This window comes from Bos grunniens, chromosome 13 (genome assembly GCF_055505025.1).
Source record: "Bos grunniens cultivar Pamir isolate PY7600 chromosome 13, Bosgru_T2T1.0, whole genome shotgun sequence".
In the NCBI taxonomy this organism is placed as follows: domain Eukaryota; kingdom Metazoa; phylum Chordata; class Mammalia; order Artiodactyla; family Bovidae; genus Bos; species Bos grunniens.
In genome coordinates, this window is record NC_141177.1 from 66,167,215 (window position 1) to 66,185,581 (window position 18,367).

The 18,367-nt window shown below is 41.4% G+C and overlaps 1 protein-coding gene across 1 annotated transcript in view; it reads right to left on the bottom strand.

Annotated features, from left to right (window-relative positions):
• Positions 1–4,121: 4,121 nt before the first annotated feature.
• LOC147361150 (ankyrin repeat domain-containing protein 26-like) overlaps positions 4,122–18,367 on the bottom strand; it is a 78,704-nt gene continuing 64,458 nt past the window's right edge. The window contains exons 23-29 of the mRNA XM_086334751.1: positions 17,330–17,400; positions 16,475–16,568; positions 11,358–11,513; positions 10,379–10,593; positions 8,932–9,160; positions 5,487–5,532; positions 4,122–4,366 (exon numbers count right to left, since the gene is read on the bottom strand). Coding sequence (XP_086190877.1) covers positions 4,287–4,366; positions 5,487–5,532; positions 8,932–9,160; positions 10,379–10,593; positions 11,358–11,513; positions 16,475–16,568; positions 17,330–17,400 — 891 coding nt within the window. The 3' untranslated portion in view covers positions 4,122–4,286. The remainder of the gene's footprint in view (positions 4,367–5,486; positions 5,533–8,931; positions 9,161–10,378; positions 10,594–11,357; positions 11,514–16,474; positions 16,569–17,329; positions 17,401–18,367) is intronic.

Consider the following 18,367-nt stretch of genomic DNA (forward strand, 5'->3'; position numbering starts at 1 on the left):
GTATCTCTGGTAGCTCTCTTCCTGGGCTAGCCCCTTTATCTAAACTATTCAACAGTTAAGAAGGTAGTCAAAAGAAAGACTTTGAGTCTCTTCTTTCTTAAAAGTACTCTGCCTAACGTCATCCTCTTGACAAAGAGACACATTTTGGGGTGACAAATTTTGCTTCCCTACAATACCCTGGATTAGGTAGAAAAGGTTAATACGGAAACCCAAGGAGGAAGCCACCTGCTTCCCAAAATAGTCCCGAAAGTTTGGGGGGGACTTGCTTAGATGCCTGAATCTAAGTCTTGGGGGACTTCGGCTGAGACCAATTTCTTTTGCTAGGTAAGGGTCTTGCTGATTAAACATTGCCTAAGACAAGCCAAAAGGATTTGGTGCCTATCAACTTCAAGTTTCCTTGGACTGGTTACAGTGGCTGAATTGCGGCCTAAAACTCTTTAGGAACAAGTGGGGAAACTGTGGGGAAATAAGCTTCCCTGGGGTTTCTCAGAGGCTCTTTGTCTCTCACACCTCCAGCCATTCATCTAATTAATTGCTCCAACCTGAAAGGATTCATAGTCTAATCTCCCCAAGGAGACTAAATATTATAGCTCAGGGTAGGTCCCCCGAAGGCGCTCTGTCTCATTGAGAATTTATATTTCAAGGAGGGATGAGGCCAAGATCTGGCTCCTTGAGAGATTTTGTTACCAGCAAAGCCTATGAACAGTTACCAGGTTAAAAAAAAAAAAAAGGAAAGAAAAAAAACCAACTTAGGAATAAAAATACTAACCTCCTTTCCCTTATGCTTAGTCTGGTTTCTCTTGCTCACAAGGTGATACCTGCAGAGGCCTTGCTCCCAGCCTTTCAAACCGCAGTTCCTGGTGTGAACCTGCTTGGTGGACCCTTCTGCTTGGGGGAGAGGGGCCGTGTGCATAGACGCTGCACAGGACACCTTAATGCAAGATGGCAACGAGCCCTGTGAGCCCCATTACCTGGAGCAGCTGCGCATGTCTCTGCTCCCAGAGCCCTCCAACTCCACCCCCGCCCTGCTGACCAGAGCCCTGTGGAGCAGCCCCGCCCATGGCCTATTGGAGAGCCTGGGCTGCACAGCGGGGTGCCCACCTTTCAGTTCCTTTGCGCCTCAACACAATAATTCCATTGGCAGAGCAACACTTGGCAGATGACCCTTTTCGGGTGGGTAACAGCTTTACTTACATATCAAAGGCCAGAGTAAGGAGGAGCTCCTTTCCAGGAGAGGAGAAGGCCCTTCTCAGCAGCAGGGACAAGGTTTCCTGCCGTCCTGCACCTGCTGGTGTGGAATAACTGACCTGCTCTCAGCACACGGCCCCAGGTGCAGTCCTGGGCGAGGGGGAAACGCCTGGATGTTTCCTGTGAGATCTTTAGTAAGAACTGTGTCTGACCGCAATAACCTGTCCGTGCCTTCAGGATAAAAGGAATGAATACTGAAAACCCAGCCAAAAGAGAGTGTCTCAAAGAAGTGAGTGACAGTGAACGCCAAGAGGAAGGAGAAATTCAGACAGACAAGGACTGGAAAGGTGTGGCTTTGATTCAGCGACGTGGAAGTCATCAGTGGCTTGGGAGCAGTTTTGAGGGAAAGAGAGGGATGACAGTCTAGAGTTGCTAGAGATACAGGCAAACCTTTCAAGAAGTTTGTTGTGGGACCTAAGATTGTCTGGGACGAGTGAGGGGAACAGCAGGGTGAGAAATTTATAGAAAGAAGACCTGAAATCATCATCAGAAGATACAAATTAAGGAAATAAAGTGGCAGGGTCACTGGGCAGTGCAGCAAGAGACGTGTGGAGTGAGGCGGGAGAAGGATCAGCAGTCTCACATGAAACTGGAGTTCTGCCCAGTCAGACACTGAGAGGACAGAAGGAAAAGGGGATCAGGATTAAGTGAGCATTAGTAACTTGTCAGCTCTTGGAATTGTGGAGGAAAACACTTCCTCCACCCGCTTAGGTTCAGTGTTTGGGAATCTGCAAATTAAATGTTAAAAGCAGATAACCATGAGAAAAAATACTTAATGGCTTTCTAGCAGTCATGTACACATGTGACATTTGGACCATAAGGCTGAGCACCGAAGAATTCATGCTTTCAAACTGTGGTGCTGGAGAAGACTCTTGAGAGTCCCTTGGACAGCAAGGAGAACAAACCAGTCAATCTTAAAAGAAACCAACCCTGAATATGTTCATTGGAAGGACTGATGCTAAAGCTCCAATACTTTGGCCACCTGATGTAAAGAGCCAACTTATTGGAAAAGACTCTGATGCTGGGAAAGATTGAGGGCGGGAGGAAAAGTGGGCGACAAAGAATGAGATGGTTAGATGGCATCTTCGACTCAATGGACATGAATATGAGCAAACTCTGGGAGATGGTGACAGACAGGGAATCCTGGCGTGTTGCAGTCCATGAGGTCACAAAGAGTTGGACACAACTGATCGAGTGGACTATAACAACAACATACAAAGCTTCACACAGAAATGTGACTTGAAGGGGAGGCTACAACTGGGAGTTGATATACTACTTAATAAATGACAGGGAGTAGGAGATAAAGGCATCTTCTGAAAAACAGATGACTTGGCGGGGAGGGGCACTTATGGGAGAACAAATAACATTTCAGAAAGATAAATGGTACTTTAGGAGGATATATGGGAGATGGGGGAGTTTTGTGAAAATGTCTGGTGCTTGGAACTTTTCCCTAATTTTAAGACTTTTTCCAAAAATCAAACAACAATAGGTAGGTTGATAGGTAAAGAAAAGGTGAAAAGTCTTCGGCAAGTCTTATTTATCTATGGGGAACTTTTCTCTAATTTTAAGACTCTTTCCAAAAGTAAATCAAAAGTCAATTAAAATGGACTCAAATGCATTCCTTTTTAGAGCTGAATAATACACGACTTCTTTATCCATTCATCTGTTGATGGACATTTAGGTTGCTTCCATGCCCTAGCTATTGTAAATGCTGCTGCGGCTAAGTCGCTTCAGTCGTGTCCGACTCTGTGCGACCCCAGAGATGGCAGCCCACCAGGCTCCCCCGTCCCTGGGATTCTCCAGGCAAGAACACTGGAGTGGGTTGCCATTTCCTTCTCCAATGCATGAAAGTGAAAAGTGAAAGTGAAGTCGCTCAGTCGTTCCCAACTCTTAGCGACCCCATGGACTGCAGCCTACCAGGCTCCTCTGTCCATGGATTTTCCAGGCAAGAGTACTGGAGTGGGGTGCCATTGCCTTCTCCGATTGTTAATGCTAGAAAATACACAGAATGAAAAGAATGAAAGAAATCCATAGACTGTTTTTTTAAAGCTACGGACATAACTGCAATGAACACTGGGGTACATGTGTTTTTTTTGGAATTTGCTGTATGATGCAGAGAACCCAAAGCTGATGATTTGTGACAAACTAGAGGGTGGTTCAGGAAGGAGGGTTCATATGTATATCTATGGCTGATTCAGGTTGATGTATGGCAGAAACCATCACAATGTTGTAATTATCCTCTGATTAAAAATAAAAATTAGGACAAGTTAACTCATTTAAAAGGCAAAAACTTAGGCAAATCTTATTTCCCATGAGGAAAGATCTATGAATCAGTGTTCAAAGTTACATATAGTAAGTTTTATGCCACTATTAACAGTTATAATACCTCAAAACATTGACAGTAGCCATAACAGCAGAAGCTACATCTTTAGGTCTATGTATAGTGATAAAAACGGGAAAGTACAAAAAAGCTATCGATCAACACCACTAAATAGTAATGACAAGTTCGGTTTTTTGTTGCTGTTTAAACAGCTGGTATCAGGGCTCAGTCTGAGTCTGTAAAGGGCGTCTCTGGTGGCTCTTATGGTAAACAATCCAACTGCAATGCAGGTGACTCCGGTTGATCCCAGGGTCTGGAAGATCCCCTGGAGAAGGGAATGGCTCCCAATCCATTATTCTTGCCTGGAGAATTCCAGGGACATAGGAGCCTGGTGGGCTATCCATGGGCTCACAAAGAGTCAGACACGACTGAGTGACTAACACTTTCACTTTGAACGTGGAAAACTCAACAGTGCTGATGTTTCTGCTTAAAAGTAAGTTAGATGCAGAGAAACATGGCTTAAAATGCCATATCAGTTTTCATGATACACACATAATACAAAAATATTTTCCTTTAATAAACATTTTCTCATCATGTTTAATGGGAAACAACTAAAATCTCATGGAAAGAATCCAGTAGGGAAATTTTTACTATTGAGTTTCAAATCATATATTTTTTTCTTCAAAATCTGTATATATTATTTTGATGTTTTCACCGGTTAGTCCTGATATAGATTTGATCCACCTGTAGATAATAGAGAGGACAATCTAGAGAATTCAGATTCAAATTCAGCAGCACCTGGAAAGAGAATTATATTCTTTATCTAACATACTTGAATTCACAAAGTATTAGCTAAAACAAAACAAAAAAATCACCTGAGACCTTTCCTAGTGTTCTGAAGAATGAAACATATCTATATATGACATGACACAAAATACAAGATAACTGCATTATCTGCCCATGGTTGAATGTGTGGCTGAGTATCAGAGCTTCTGGTTTTCTCATTCTTCATTCATTTACTCAGTAACTATGCACAAGGGTGCTGTGACAAGCACTGGAAGTAAAAGATGAAGGTGACCCAGTGCACCCTGAAAACGATAACGCTATAAAGTGGAAAAATAGATGAACAGGCAATTTCCATACAGAGTCATAAATACTGAGACAGATACAAAAGATGGCACAAGGAACATGCAGAAGGGACAGCCAGCTTTGTGTCAGTACTGCCAGCTTTTTGGTGGAGGTGCTATGGAAGTAGCTACCTGAAGGACAGGAAAAAGTACAGGAGATGGAGGGGAGAAGCACGTACAAGACCGGAGGTGAGGAAGCGCACCTGTGGGCTCCTACACAGTCTGGTTAGATGCAGAGTTGAGGGGCAGAGGAGGGTGGTAAGGAGATAAGGCCAACTACTTTGGCAGGACCCAAATTGATGTGGGTGTTTGGAGTCTTTCCTGAGAGCAAAAGATAAACCAGTGAGAAAGGGAATGACAGGGAAATTTTAAAGTCACCCCCAGTGACAGCTACACAAACGTGATTGCTCGAGTCTGGGTTTCCTAGCCTTAACCACTACCAGACACTTGAGACATTGATGAACTCCGTGTTCTCTGAGAATAGTGTCAGCGTGGAGGCTGACAGTTCCACAGGGATGGCAGAAGTAAAAGGAAGGATATACGCAGAAAGGAAAAGAAATACATAGACCTTTTCAGATTTTTTTAAAGCTATGGAACATAATAAATAAATAAGGAATAAGGATATTTTTCACTATGATTGCTCATGTGTTCACATTTTCCATTAGCTATGTATAAGAAAAAGTATACAACATAGCATTTGTTATACAAACAGTGAAAAGAGATGCCACTTACTCTTTACAGTATTTCAGAAATCAATGTCTAAATTTAATTCATATGTTTTGGCAACATACCTTCTTCTAGTTCTCTAGTAATACTCTTTTCCAACTTCCGCCGTGTCTGAAATAAGTCAAATATTATTTATGCTTAAGTTAAACAAGAGATATTATCATAGAAATGATACACAACTTACTACATGTGACATTTAAATAACACTTTTAGAGACTAGACCTAACTTGAAGATTACGTAGCAAAAAAATAATCACATAAATAAAAGAAAATGAATTCCTACTTACTCTGCTTTTAGCTAACAGAGAACATATATATGGCATGCTATTTAGATTAATTTGATAAAAGTACAATAAATGTCAGTCTATCGAGTACACAAAATTTCAGAGGTTACAGAATGACCCATAATCCTAGGAACGATTCACAAGATTACTATCTTCTTCTCCAACAGCTCTTGCCCTAAATATGTACTTCTGAGACCTTTATTTTGATTTCTAGGTGAGGGTAATGTTCAAATGGAGGAAGTAGTTTGAAGTTGAATGTTAACAAGGAGAACGCATCTGCAATTTTCTTTAAACTTTTCCATTTAAGGAAAACATAGAAAGGTGAGAAGATTATACACAAGAAAACAATGTACCAGCGAGATTTAATTCTGAAGATGTTTAGTGAGAAGAATTCTCTCATAAGTGCTAGCTTCCGAACTATGTCTCATAGAGGGAGAAGGTCCCACAGGGGTCACTGCAGGGTTGAGAAACAGAAGTCACAGCTGCCAGGGTCTCTGAACGCTCCTTATCTAAAGGGCTCTATACTTGTCTCCATTTTATATAACACAGTTCCATGCAACAGTTTTTGTTTCGTTTTGTTTTAAAGAAAGGTTGTCTATTTTGAAAAAAAAAAATTTTTTTTTAAGGTATGAGAGTCATTGATTTAGTCAAAGTTCCTAATTCTACAAAAGTAGTAACAAAGCCAATGGCCTTCTTACTGAGTCCAGAGTCTTATGCCAGCTACTTCCTCATATTAAGAAAAAAACACATAAATTCTAACTAAATCATAGAGAAAATGAATATGTAAAACCTTATTATATAGTTCAATAATGCTTCTGGCATGACATGACATAGTAGCTTTCAAACTAAATTATATGTCTTAAAGGCATGAACAAGAATAAATTTTTATCCAACTCCTATTTGTAGCAGTCAATATAGTTAATTTACACAGCATAACAGTTTCTTAAACACAGGACAGGGAACTTGAAGGAGAAAATCTTTAGTTGAATCAAGCAGGCCAAAACTAAAGAGATTCCCAAAAGGATGTTTGTTTCCTCCAGGTAAATAAAAACCTGGCTTATTAAAATTCGTCAACAAATGAATTACCCACTTTTTGCATTATTTAGGACAAAATGTAAAACACAAAACAGATCTCTCTTTACTGTCTGCTGCTGCTGCTGCTGCTAAGTCGCTTCAGTCATGGCCAACTCTGTGCGACCCCTTAGATGGAAGCCCACCAGGCTCCCCTGTCCCTGGGATTCTCCAGGCAAGAACACAGGAGTGGGTTGCCATTTCCTTCTCCAATGCATGAAAGTGAAAAGTGAAAGGGAAGTCGCTCAGTCGTGTCCGACTCCTAGTGACCCCATGGACTGCAGCCTACCAGGCTCCTCTGTCCATGGGATTTTCCAGGCAAGAGTACTGGAGTGGGGTGCCATTGCCTCCTCCGCTCTTTACTGTCTAGCATACTTCTATCCAAGCTCTCATCATTAGTTAGTATATACAAAAAAGTATGAGTGTAATCTCAACTATAATCTAAATCCGGTCAGAAATTGCAGTTGAACTTCATTTCCTCAGCCTAAAGTTTCAAGGGGAGGTGTTATACTCCTAGTCTCCTCATGGAAGTGGGGAGTTTTACCTAACGGGTGAGTTTGGGAGAAGAAACTAAGAAGTGCTTGCTTGGTTCCGAATCTCTTTGAAAAGATGTATGTGCCCACAGCACTGTGAACGTGGGTCTGCAGTAGGCAGCCTGCCCCAGGGACAGGGATCAAGCATTTGCTTCCACCTCTTAGGCCTGCGTGGGGAAGTGTCTGACTTGGGATGAAGTGTTCGGAGGCCCGCTGTGACTGCACAGCTAAAGCACGTCCTCCAGGTTCACGGCTCTCAAGTACTAAGACCCAACGTAGCTGCAGTGCTGTCAAAGAAACCTTGGATTCCTCTTCTATGATGGCAAGAAGCCAAATGAGAAAACAGGTTGAGACGGCACTTAACAAGGGCTACTTTTCTCTGGATGTGAGAGTTGCACTATAAAGAAAGCTGAGTACCAAAGAATTGATGCTTTTGAGCTGTGGTGTTGGAAAAGTCTATCTCCCTTGGACTGCAAGGAGATCTAACCAGTGCATCCAAAAGAAAATCAGTCCTGAATATTCACTGGAAGGACTGATGCTGAAGCTGAAACTCCAGTACTTTGGCCACGTGATATGAAGAACCAATGCATTGGAAAAGAACCTGGTGCTGGGAAAGATTGAAGGTGGGAGGAGAGAGAAGGGGATGACAGAGGATGAGACGATTGGAAGGCCTCACCGACTCGATGGACATGAGTCTGAGTAAGCTCCAGGAGTTGGTGATGGACAGGGAAGCTTGGCGTGCTGCAGTCCATGAGGTAGCAAAGAGTCAGATATGACTGAGTGACTGAACTGAACTGAACTTTTCTCTGCATCACCAACATCATGAAAACAGCATCAAAACCATAAACTCATGTGCACTGACTGGATATTTTAATCACAAGGATTACACGATGAAAACTAGTTCCAATTTAAAGACTCCCTGTCATTACTATCTCAGTCATCATTCATCCAGGTAATGTCAAGACAGAGGCAAAAGTGAGTTCATTTACAGGTTTTAAATATTTGATTTAACTTAGAAACATCCTACAACTGCTCAGCAAGATATGTTTTAGAAATTTAAATCAAAATTCTGTCAGTAAAATAGTAATTAAAGATGTACTCTTGTGTAAGAAAATGACAAAAAATGATAATCTAAAACTAGAAATTAATCTTTTGATTTAGTATTACAAGTTTGTTTAACCCATAAAAAGGATTTATCTAGGATTTGTTCAAATAAAAAATCACCCATAAGTGGTTAGTGTTTAGACGCCAGTCATTCACTTATGCTTAAAGGCAGAAAAACTGCGGTGGGTGCAGCAGAGCTTGGAAATGATTCTGAACCACCGCCAAAGTGAAATCAATTAGAAAGTAAGTCAAACATCTGAAAGTACACTTTCGGTTACTTGGCAATAAGATTTCATTTCTATAGTAGAATTTAAATCCAGATTTTCAAGAAATTTAAGAAGTTAATAAGTATTTCTAAAATCGAGAAATCTAGGGGAAAAACAATCAAAATGTTCATTAATTATGGCTTTTACTTAGTGTGCATAAGTCAAATAAACATCTCAGAAGTTCAGATTAAAACCAAGAATCAATCATATAAGAAATCTGAAACCCAAGGAAAAAAAGATATTAGAACTAACCTTGAGCAAGTAAGTCATCATGCTGCTATTTGAAGTGAGTGGAACTGAGGTAGAAAACTCTAGGTTTGCTCTTGGACAAAGATTTGAATTGAAAATTAGAGTATTATTGAAATTTCCAATGCCAGGGCGCTCCAGGAGTGGCCTCGTGGTGAGAGTGCTCAGTAAAGACTTGTTCTGCTGTTTCTCCACCTCAAGTTTGGTGCTCGTCTCTGCCAGCCTCTCATTAGTCCTGGGGAAGATGGAAAACACCAGTTTCATTCACGCTTCCCTAAATGACTTGCATTTGTTAAGTTGCCATATAGTAAATGGAATGTCCCATTAAGCCATTTGAACGCCGGAAACACAGAGCAGACCTCTTGTAAACAATGATAGCTGTAACCTTGCTCTAAAGAAGTACACATGTGTCTGGGGCTCCTCAAGTAACAAGTCACAGTTGGGAGAGGAGAGAAAGGGAGGTGGCCTCACAGTGACACCTGCTGCCTCTGGGACACACCTGCCTCCAGGAAACAGTTCAGGGATGAAGAAACACCCCATCCCACCAAGCCACGTTCAAGTGCTTCCTTTCACCACCCTTGCACATACGTTTCTCTCATGACCTCGGAGAAATTAAGCATTTGGCTCTGAGGAATCACCTAGAGCCACAATCTCGAGGGAGGATGAGAAAGTCAGTGGGTGACAAAAGGGCTAAAACAGCCCCAGGAATAATGACAAGTATCCCCTGCTTTTCCAAAGTTCATTTTCTGTTACTTCACTTCTACCAAGGGGCTACATCAGCAGCTATGTTTCATAATAAAAAAAAAATCTGAAGAGAATTTTTGGTTTCATTTAAAAAGGCAAAAGCTCTAAGCAGCGTTCAGTGTACGTTTTCACAGTGAAGGCATCGCGCTCCCAAGCAGGGAGACCGGCCCCACCGAGCTCCTTCTCCAGAAGCCACCCCCACATCCCAGCATCAAGTCGCCGCAGCCCCGAGCCTTGTCCTTGTCCGGGAGCAGCTGCGCTTCCCTTGTGCATGTTCAGTGTGGGCATCGACAAGCAGAGCCCGTCCTTGGGTGCCCGCTCCTTTACTGTCTGCTCTTTGGCTTATGAAAGGCGTCCTAGGGGCATTCTGCTTTCAGAAACCTGGAGTCAGCACTGCAGGTGGGATCTGCCCTCTCCAGCCTCCACACGCCCCTCAGTCAGGTCACCATGCTAGCTTCAGCCACTCTGTGAATTACCCGGCCTTTCACCCCTGTGTGAATTCCCCTATTTCACAAGCCTGCTTTTACTTAGTGTAGGGAAACTTACAAGGATACCCTATCACTCATTTTTCTTAGGGCACCCTCAGGCAGTGACTATCAGTTAGCTTTCACTTCCTACTAACCTCAGGAACCTGGCTGTATAAAAATTAGGCTTCAGAGAGAAGTTAATGGACTAAATTTATTTTCTGTGATTCTGGGTTTTGACTTACTTGTCTAGTCTTTTTTCCAATGCCTTTTTAACTTTTAGTTCCTCTAGGTAGAGTTGCTTATATTTTTCCAACTCTGCTTTATTAGAATCTTGAAAAGTTTTCATCTTGGAGAGTTCAGATTCCAAGTCTTTAAATCTGAGTTCCATCTGACTTCTTATGGAAGCAATATGCTCCTCTTGGACCTGCTGTAAGTTTTCTTGAGATGCTGCTCGTATCTAAGTCAAATTTTAAAAGATACATTTTTAATGATTATAACCTGAATATAATTATTATTATAATTATATTATTAATATAATTATTATGGGACAAATATAATTATTTGTCCCATTTAGTTTTGAATCAGTAATTCAGAGAGCGATTTTAAACGTGAAAATAAGAAAAGTGGAACTTTAAAATAATCATCGTCAATGTGACATGAATTAAATCTGAATTATAAAATTAATGTGGAATCAATGTTACAGTAGTACTTAAGGAACCGGATAATTCAAAGACTAAGAGGATGAAGTGAAAATTTAGAAATTGAACAAGACAACTTAAGAATAATGCCAAGAGGATGGTACCAGTTCTAAACCACATATTTTTTTTCATCCTCATAGTCTTGTTTTATACCAATTGGTCTTATAAGTAAAAGGATTCTCTAGTGAGAAGCATTCTGAAAGATCAATTTACTGATAACTGTGATGGAAACTGAAATATTTACAAGGAGAAACAAGTGCCCCCTTCCTTCCAGAAATCTACAAAACACACTGCTCTAAGGGAAGTAGAGGAAACATATAAGCTGATACATCTAAAATGTAATTTACAGTGAGGTGAACTCAAGTACATGAGAGATCAACAAATTAAGCTGAAAAAATAGGTTGACTTCTTTTAATTTCTCTATGAGATCCTGTCTTGCTCTTTCTTCAATCTCCCATTTATACTGCTCAACTTGAGTGTGTTCTACCATATTCAGTTCTATATGAGTTTTGAGTTTCACTACCTCTTGCTGCAACTTCTTGTTCTCTTTCTCTAGTTTCTCACATTTCCTCTGCCATCCTTTCATTGATAATAACTCCTGTTGAAGAACTCGATTTTTTGCATCCAGGTGCAGACATTGTGAACATGCAGTTTCTAGCTCTGCTGGAAGATGATCAGTCTGCAAGAAGAAAACAATACCATTTGGTTCTGAGGGAAGTGGACTGAGTACCGCCTAACTCAAACCGAGGATCAAATACATATGATGGTATCTGTATTGTAGAATGTAGGACCTGGAATAACTCAAAAAATCAAGAAAGAAGTTCAAACCACCAAGAGTCACAAAATATATTCTTCACTATCATCTTAGTCTAAAAACATTTGCACTTGATTTGACACTCTTTTACTGTTCTACAGTAATACTTTTCTATCTTTCCTCCATAGAATGACTGCAAGTCACCTCTTAGTAGAATGTCTCTTACTCCTTCCCGCAGCTTGTCCCACGGTTTTTAAAGAAGTTTGAGGTATCCTGTATTGAGTTATCTAGGGCTGAGTTAATAAATGCCTCCCAAAAGAAGATTGTGAAAATAAGACTCTAAGGACTAAATATGGATTCTAATCCAATAAGCCTTTTTCTGAACTACAAACAGTTTTTGCTAATTTGAATTGCATTCCAAAGAAAAATGATTCACAGGGTTAAAGAAATCCCATCTCCTAAGAGTTTAGTGAGATGATCCATACATTTTTCTGAACAACAACAAAAAATGCCTCATTCTTCTACAAATTCTTTGACACTTTGCTCATGAAATTCCCTCTCCTCAAGTATGTGCTAGTCCTAGTAACTGATTCCTCCTGTGCCGGGGTCCAGCCCCGGCTGATCCAGGGTATTCAAAGGAGAGACGGCATAGGCGACCTATTTATTTAAATATTTATCAAAGATATAAAGAGTAATAGAATGAGGATAGCTCAGTGAGGAAATTCAGTGGAGAAAAGAGGCTGAATAATTCAGCCAGAAGGTAAGAGAAAGAACGACATGGTGAGACCAAGTTTTGGTGAACAAGGCCTGCACTTTATTTTCCAAAGTAGTTTTTATACCTTAAGTTATGCATAGAGGATAATGGGGGAAGGGGTAGAGTCATGCAGCAAGCCAGGCTTTCTTCCTGCAAACTTATCATATGCAAAAGCTTAGGTGATTTGCATCATCTTCTGGCCCGGAGGCCTGTTAACATTTTAAGACCCTTTCTTCAGAAAACTTATTTTTCTCTAAAGGTGATTGGTCAGGAGCCACCCTCCAAAAGCATTAGATAAAGTTGCATTCCTACAGAGCAAAGGTGTGGTGGGCTATAACAAGAAAAAGAATTAACTCAAGGGTCCTAGGTTACAAACATTAAAGCTACTACTTACACCAATTATATTAATCAATACACTGCCAGGGACACAGCAAGTAAGGGATATGGAAACTTAGCAGCAAACCTTGGCCCAACAACTGAAAATCCCTTCACCAATACAATTTCTAATCAATCTTTTAACTACTCAAAAGAATCTGTGTTTAGACAGTTTAGAACATCTCCTGCCTCTCACAGTTGGGAGGCTCTGAACAATCACATGTGGCCGGAAAAACCTATTCAGGCAGGCTAGAGGATTTCCAAAGGAGTTTGTAGGTTAAACACTGTCACACCCAGGAATTATTAACTGGAACTGTAAGCTAACTCTTTTTTCAGAGAGAGGTAGTGGGGGACAGCCCCCCGTAAAGTCAGAGGTGTAGGTGAAAGCACAAAGCAGAAAGTAGGCAGACTCTGGTTTTGGGGGTAGATGCTCGAGAATTTCCAGGGGGACTCCTGAAGCTCGATCCCGCCTTTGCGTATGCCGAGCCTCCTTCCTCATGACCTTTGTCATGGGTGGAGTTCCTCACGCTGGCTCCTGGCAGTGATAGAATTCCAGTTGAGCTATTCCAGATCCTGAAAGATGATGCTGTGGAAAGTGCTGCACTCAATATGCAATATGCACTCAATATACAATATGCCGGCTCCTGGCACTCCTGGACAAAGTCTGGGGAAACTGCTGTGTGAGTTTTAAAGCTAAATAGCTTCTGAATTTTGCTCTGTGGGGAAGCCAACTCTTAGAATCAGGCAACATGCTGTGAAGAAGCAAGGCCACATACTGAGCACATGTCAGTGTCCCCACTGACCACCCCACCTAATGTCCCCTCCAAAAGCTAGCTCTAACTGCCAGACGTGTGCATGAACAAGTCTTCAGATGACTGGTCCCCACCTTCACGACATCCTGGCTGATGCGACTGGAGAAGAAATGAGCTGGGCTCACTCACTGAGACTTGCCCCAAGGCAGACTTGTGAACAAAGGAAATGCTGTTTTGAGTCACTAGGTTTTGAGGTGGTTTCTAATGCAATTTGTTAACAATAAATAACTGGCACAGATACTGATATTAAAAATGAGGTTCAGTTTAGTCGCTCAGTCAAGTCTGACTCTTTGTGACCCCATGGACTGCAGCACACCAGCCTTCCCTGTCCACCATCAACTCCCAGAGCTTGCTCAAACTTGTGTCCATCAAGTCAGTGATGCCCCCAAATGAGGTACTGCAATTAAAAAAGACCTGAAACATGTGAGAATGCCTTTGAAGCCGGAGGTAAGTGGCACTTGAATGGATGCAGAGAAAGAAATGAAAACCCAATGGGCTTCATGACATTGTACACAGAAGCCTGATGGTCCTTGAAGATGCTGCAGGAGTCAGCTTCTAGGCAAGAGAAGAAACTGACACTGAAACATGGGGGGCAGAGACTCTTGCCATGAAGCAGCTGAAAGTAAATCAATGAGAGGGATAACCTATCAGAAAAATTTAAAAAGAAAGTGAAAGTGAAGTCGCTCAGTCGTGTCCGACTCTTTGCTACCCCATGGACTGTAGCCTACCAGGCTCCTCCGCCCATGGCATTTTCCAGGCAAGAGTGGATTGCCATTTCCTTCTCCAGGGGATCTTCCTGACCCCAGGATTGAACCCAGGTCTCCTGCATTGCAGGCAGACACTTTACCATCTGAGCCACCTGGGAAGCCTAAGAAAAATTAAAAAGTATTATTCAATATAAAGGAACCAGGACTCACTGGGTTCAATACTGTATCCCCTTTACAGCATCTCCACATGCCCAATTGTCACATGATGCTAAAGGACAGAAATGGCTTCTGGGCTAAGATCAAATCTAGGGTGCTGCCAGGAAAACATGGTCTAAAGGTAAAACCTGTAGACTGTAAGACCCTGGAAAGACTTAAGGTGGTGCCTCAGATTCCTTTAAGGATCTTAAGAGCAAAAGAATGTTAAAGGTGTCATCCTGCAAAGTTTCACAGGAAGCCCAAGGTGCAGCTGCTAAGTCACTTCAGTTGTGTCTGACTCTGTGCGACCCCATAGACGGCAGCCCACCAGGCTCCCTCGTCCCTGGGATTCTCCAGGCAAGAACACTGGAGTGGGTTGCCATTTCCTTCTCCAATGCATGAAAGTGAAAAGTAAAAGTGAAGTCACTCAGTCGTGTCCAACTCGTAGTGACCCCATGGACTGCAGCCTACCAGGCTCCTCCGTCCATGGGATTTTCCAGGCAAGAGTACTGGAGTGGGTTACCATTGCCTTCTCCGGCAATGTCATATGTAGATGACACCACCCTTATGGCAGAAAGCGAAGAGGATCTAAAGATCCTCTTGAAGAAAGGGAAAGAGGAGAGTGAAAAACCTGGCTTAAAAATCAACATTGAGGAAACTAAGATCATGGTATCCAGTCCCATCAGTTCATGGCAGATAGATGGGAGAACAATGGAAACAGTGACAGACTATTTGGGGGAGCACCAAAATCACTGCAGATGGTGACTGTACCCATGAAATTAAAAGACGCCTCCTCCTCGGAAGAAAAGTTATAACCCACCTACACAGCATATTAAAAGCAGAGATATTACTTTGCCGACAAAGGTCTGTCTAGTCAAAGCTATGGTTTTTCCAGTAATCACGGATGGATATGTGAGTTGGACCATCAAGAAAGCCGAGCACCGAAGAATTGATGCTTTTGAACTGTGGTGTTGGCGAAGACTCTTGAGAGTCTCTGGGACTGCAAGGAGATCCAACCAGTCAATCCTAGAGGAAATCGGTCCTGGATATTCATGTGACTGATCCTGAAGCTGAAGCTCCAATACTTTGACCACCTGATGCGAAGAACTGACTCATTGGAAAAGACCCTGATGCTGGGAAAGATTGAAGGCATGAGGAGAAGGGGATGTCAGAGGATGAGATGGTTGGATGGCATCACTGACTTGATGGACATGAGTTTGAGCAGGCTCCAGGAGCTGGCGATGGACAGGGAAGCCTAGCTTGCTGCAGGCCATCGGTTTGCAGAGTTGGACACAACTGAGCAACTGAACTGACACATAAAATACTAAATGCTAATGAAACTTTTTTAAAGTGTGGCTATATTTACATTTTACTTTCTAAAGATGCTCTAATTTTCATCAGTGGTTGAAGATATTCCAGGTTTTGTTAAATCACATCTTACTAAAATAATCTTTGAAAAAAATCCCATGCAAACCCCACTTCTTTAAAAAAAAAAAATCAACAAAGGAAAAAATGTATTCTTTGAGAAAGAACTGTTCTATAGAGACATAGTATTCATTCCTGGTGAAGAGAACAAACTGCAATATTAAAAATGATTCATTTTCTAAAATTTCACAGAAGGGTTTGGATTACAAGAGAAATTCAGAATTCTCAATCAAGTCATTGCTAAAATTTCCAGACTCAAACAGATATTTGTGTACCAATGTTCATGGCAGCATTATTGACAATAGCCAGAAAGTGGAAAAACCCTGATTTCATTGACAGAGGAATAAAGAAACAAAATATGGTCTATATAAAATATTGCTTTTCAACTGGATTCTCAGAATGTTTTAAAATCTTACTACAAAAATCATTAATTTTATGAATTCAGTCCACTTCTTCTATAAAGAGGAATTATGCTACCAGTAGCAAACAATATCTGTAAAAATACAATAAACTCTTTAATCAATGAGATTTGTCACACTGTCAAAATATTGTCATATATTACTAGTAAAAAAATTAAAATTCTTCCTCAGTATGACAGAAATCAAGAAGCTGACTTACCAATCTTGTACTTAACAGGTTTTTCTGAAGGTGTTCAATTTTGCCCACTTGCTTTTTGACTGTAGTTTGTAACTCGGCATTTTCAATTTCAAGTCTAAAATGCAGATTTAAAATAATTATTCTCACACATGGTGTTTTTTTTTTTTTTTTTTTGGTTGTGGACCATTTTTAAAGTCTTTATTGAATTTACTACAACACTGCTTCTGTTTTATGTTTTGGATTTTTGGCTGTGAGTCACATGGGATCTTAGCTCCCCGACCAGGAATGAAACCCACATGCTCTGCCTTGGAAGGCAGAGTTTTAACCCCTGAACTCTCAAGGAAGTCCTTCACACACAGATTTTTAAAATACCACACTGTTTCTGAACAAACATCTGCAGTTCAATTATATAGGATCTTAGAATTTTGAAAAGTAAATGATTTGGCAACTGTACTGTTTTTCTAGTTGTGTTTTGTGGACAATTGGCTTCCCTGGTGGCTCAGACGGTAAAGAAACTGCCGGCGATGCAGGAGACCCAGGTTTGATCCCTGGGTCAGGAAGGTCCCCTGGACAATGAAATGGCAACCCACTCCAGGATTTTTGCCTGGAGAATTCCATGAACAGAGGACCCTGGTGGGCTATATCCATGGGGTCAGAAAGAGCTGGAAGCGACTGAGTGACTAACACTTCACTTTTCACTTGTGGATAATGTGCAAAATATGGAAATAATGGGGGAAAATATGCATCTCAAAACAGCTCAAAGCCGAAATGTCACCCAGCTTCACAGTGATGTATCTATTATCTGATTTAATTCTCATCTTATACTGTTTATCTGCTCTATACTTAAGTTGTTTTCTGTGTTGCTTTACATCATACTTTTGGATGTGATCCTGTGTTTTTTCAGCACATCTCATGGCCTCTACATGTTGATCCTGTGCTTCTTGCAACTAAAAAGAGAAAAAAAGGAAAAACAACTGTTTTAACTACTGATAACCTAGCGAATCCGCCATCATCACTTTCTGTCTCTTTCGTCTGCACATTGTTTACAGCTCTTTTCCTGCCATACGGCAGAGTTGAGTTGTTACAACAGACACCCTACAGTCCACAAACTGAAAATATTTACCGTTTGCCCTGTGTACGTTACTGACCTCTCCTCTAGCACTCAAATACATCATCATCCATACTTTAAAACAGATTTCCCAAATAATAGATAACGCCAACATATGGACTTTGAAAACCATCACCACACACAGCAGCTCACCTTCTTTTCCCTCCTCACTGAATCTGGTTACAGACACAGAAGGGGCCACCCTCCGGCCTTCCTGATATGAAGTTACTCAGACAAAAGATGCAGACTTGCTGTCCACGCCCTGCCCCTCCCGATAAACCTGCAGAGCTTCACCACCTCACAACCAGAAAGAAACGGGTGTGAACGTGCAGCAAGTGCTGGAAAATTCCACCCTGTGGAGCATGTTCCCTCTTTCTTTATTAGAGGCTTTGATTAACTTCAGAGATCTTCACATATTCTAACCAGTCCTCAGATCTTTCCAACAGGTTCCTATCCCAGCAAAAAAAATGAGGCCATTCCCTTGTGGCTTATCTATTTTATATCTAGTAGTGTGTCTATGTTAATCCCAAACTCCTAATTTATCCCTCCTCCCCACCTTTGCCCTTGGCTAACCATAAGGACCTACTGGAGAACACAGGGAACTCTACTCAGTATTCTGTAGTCACCTACCTGGGAAAAGGAACTGAAAAGGAATGGATACATGTATAACTGAATTAGTTTGCTGTACATCTGAAACTAATACAAAATTATAAATCAACTATGCCCCAATATAAAAGAAAAATCAAATTTAACAAATGAGATTGCTCCCATGGCCCTCGAGGAGCCTTGATAACCTGGCCTCCACC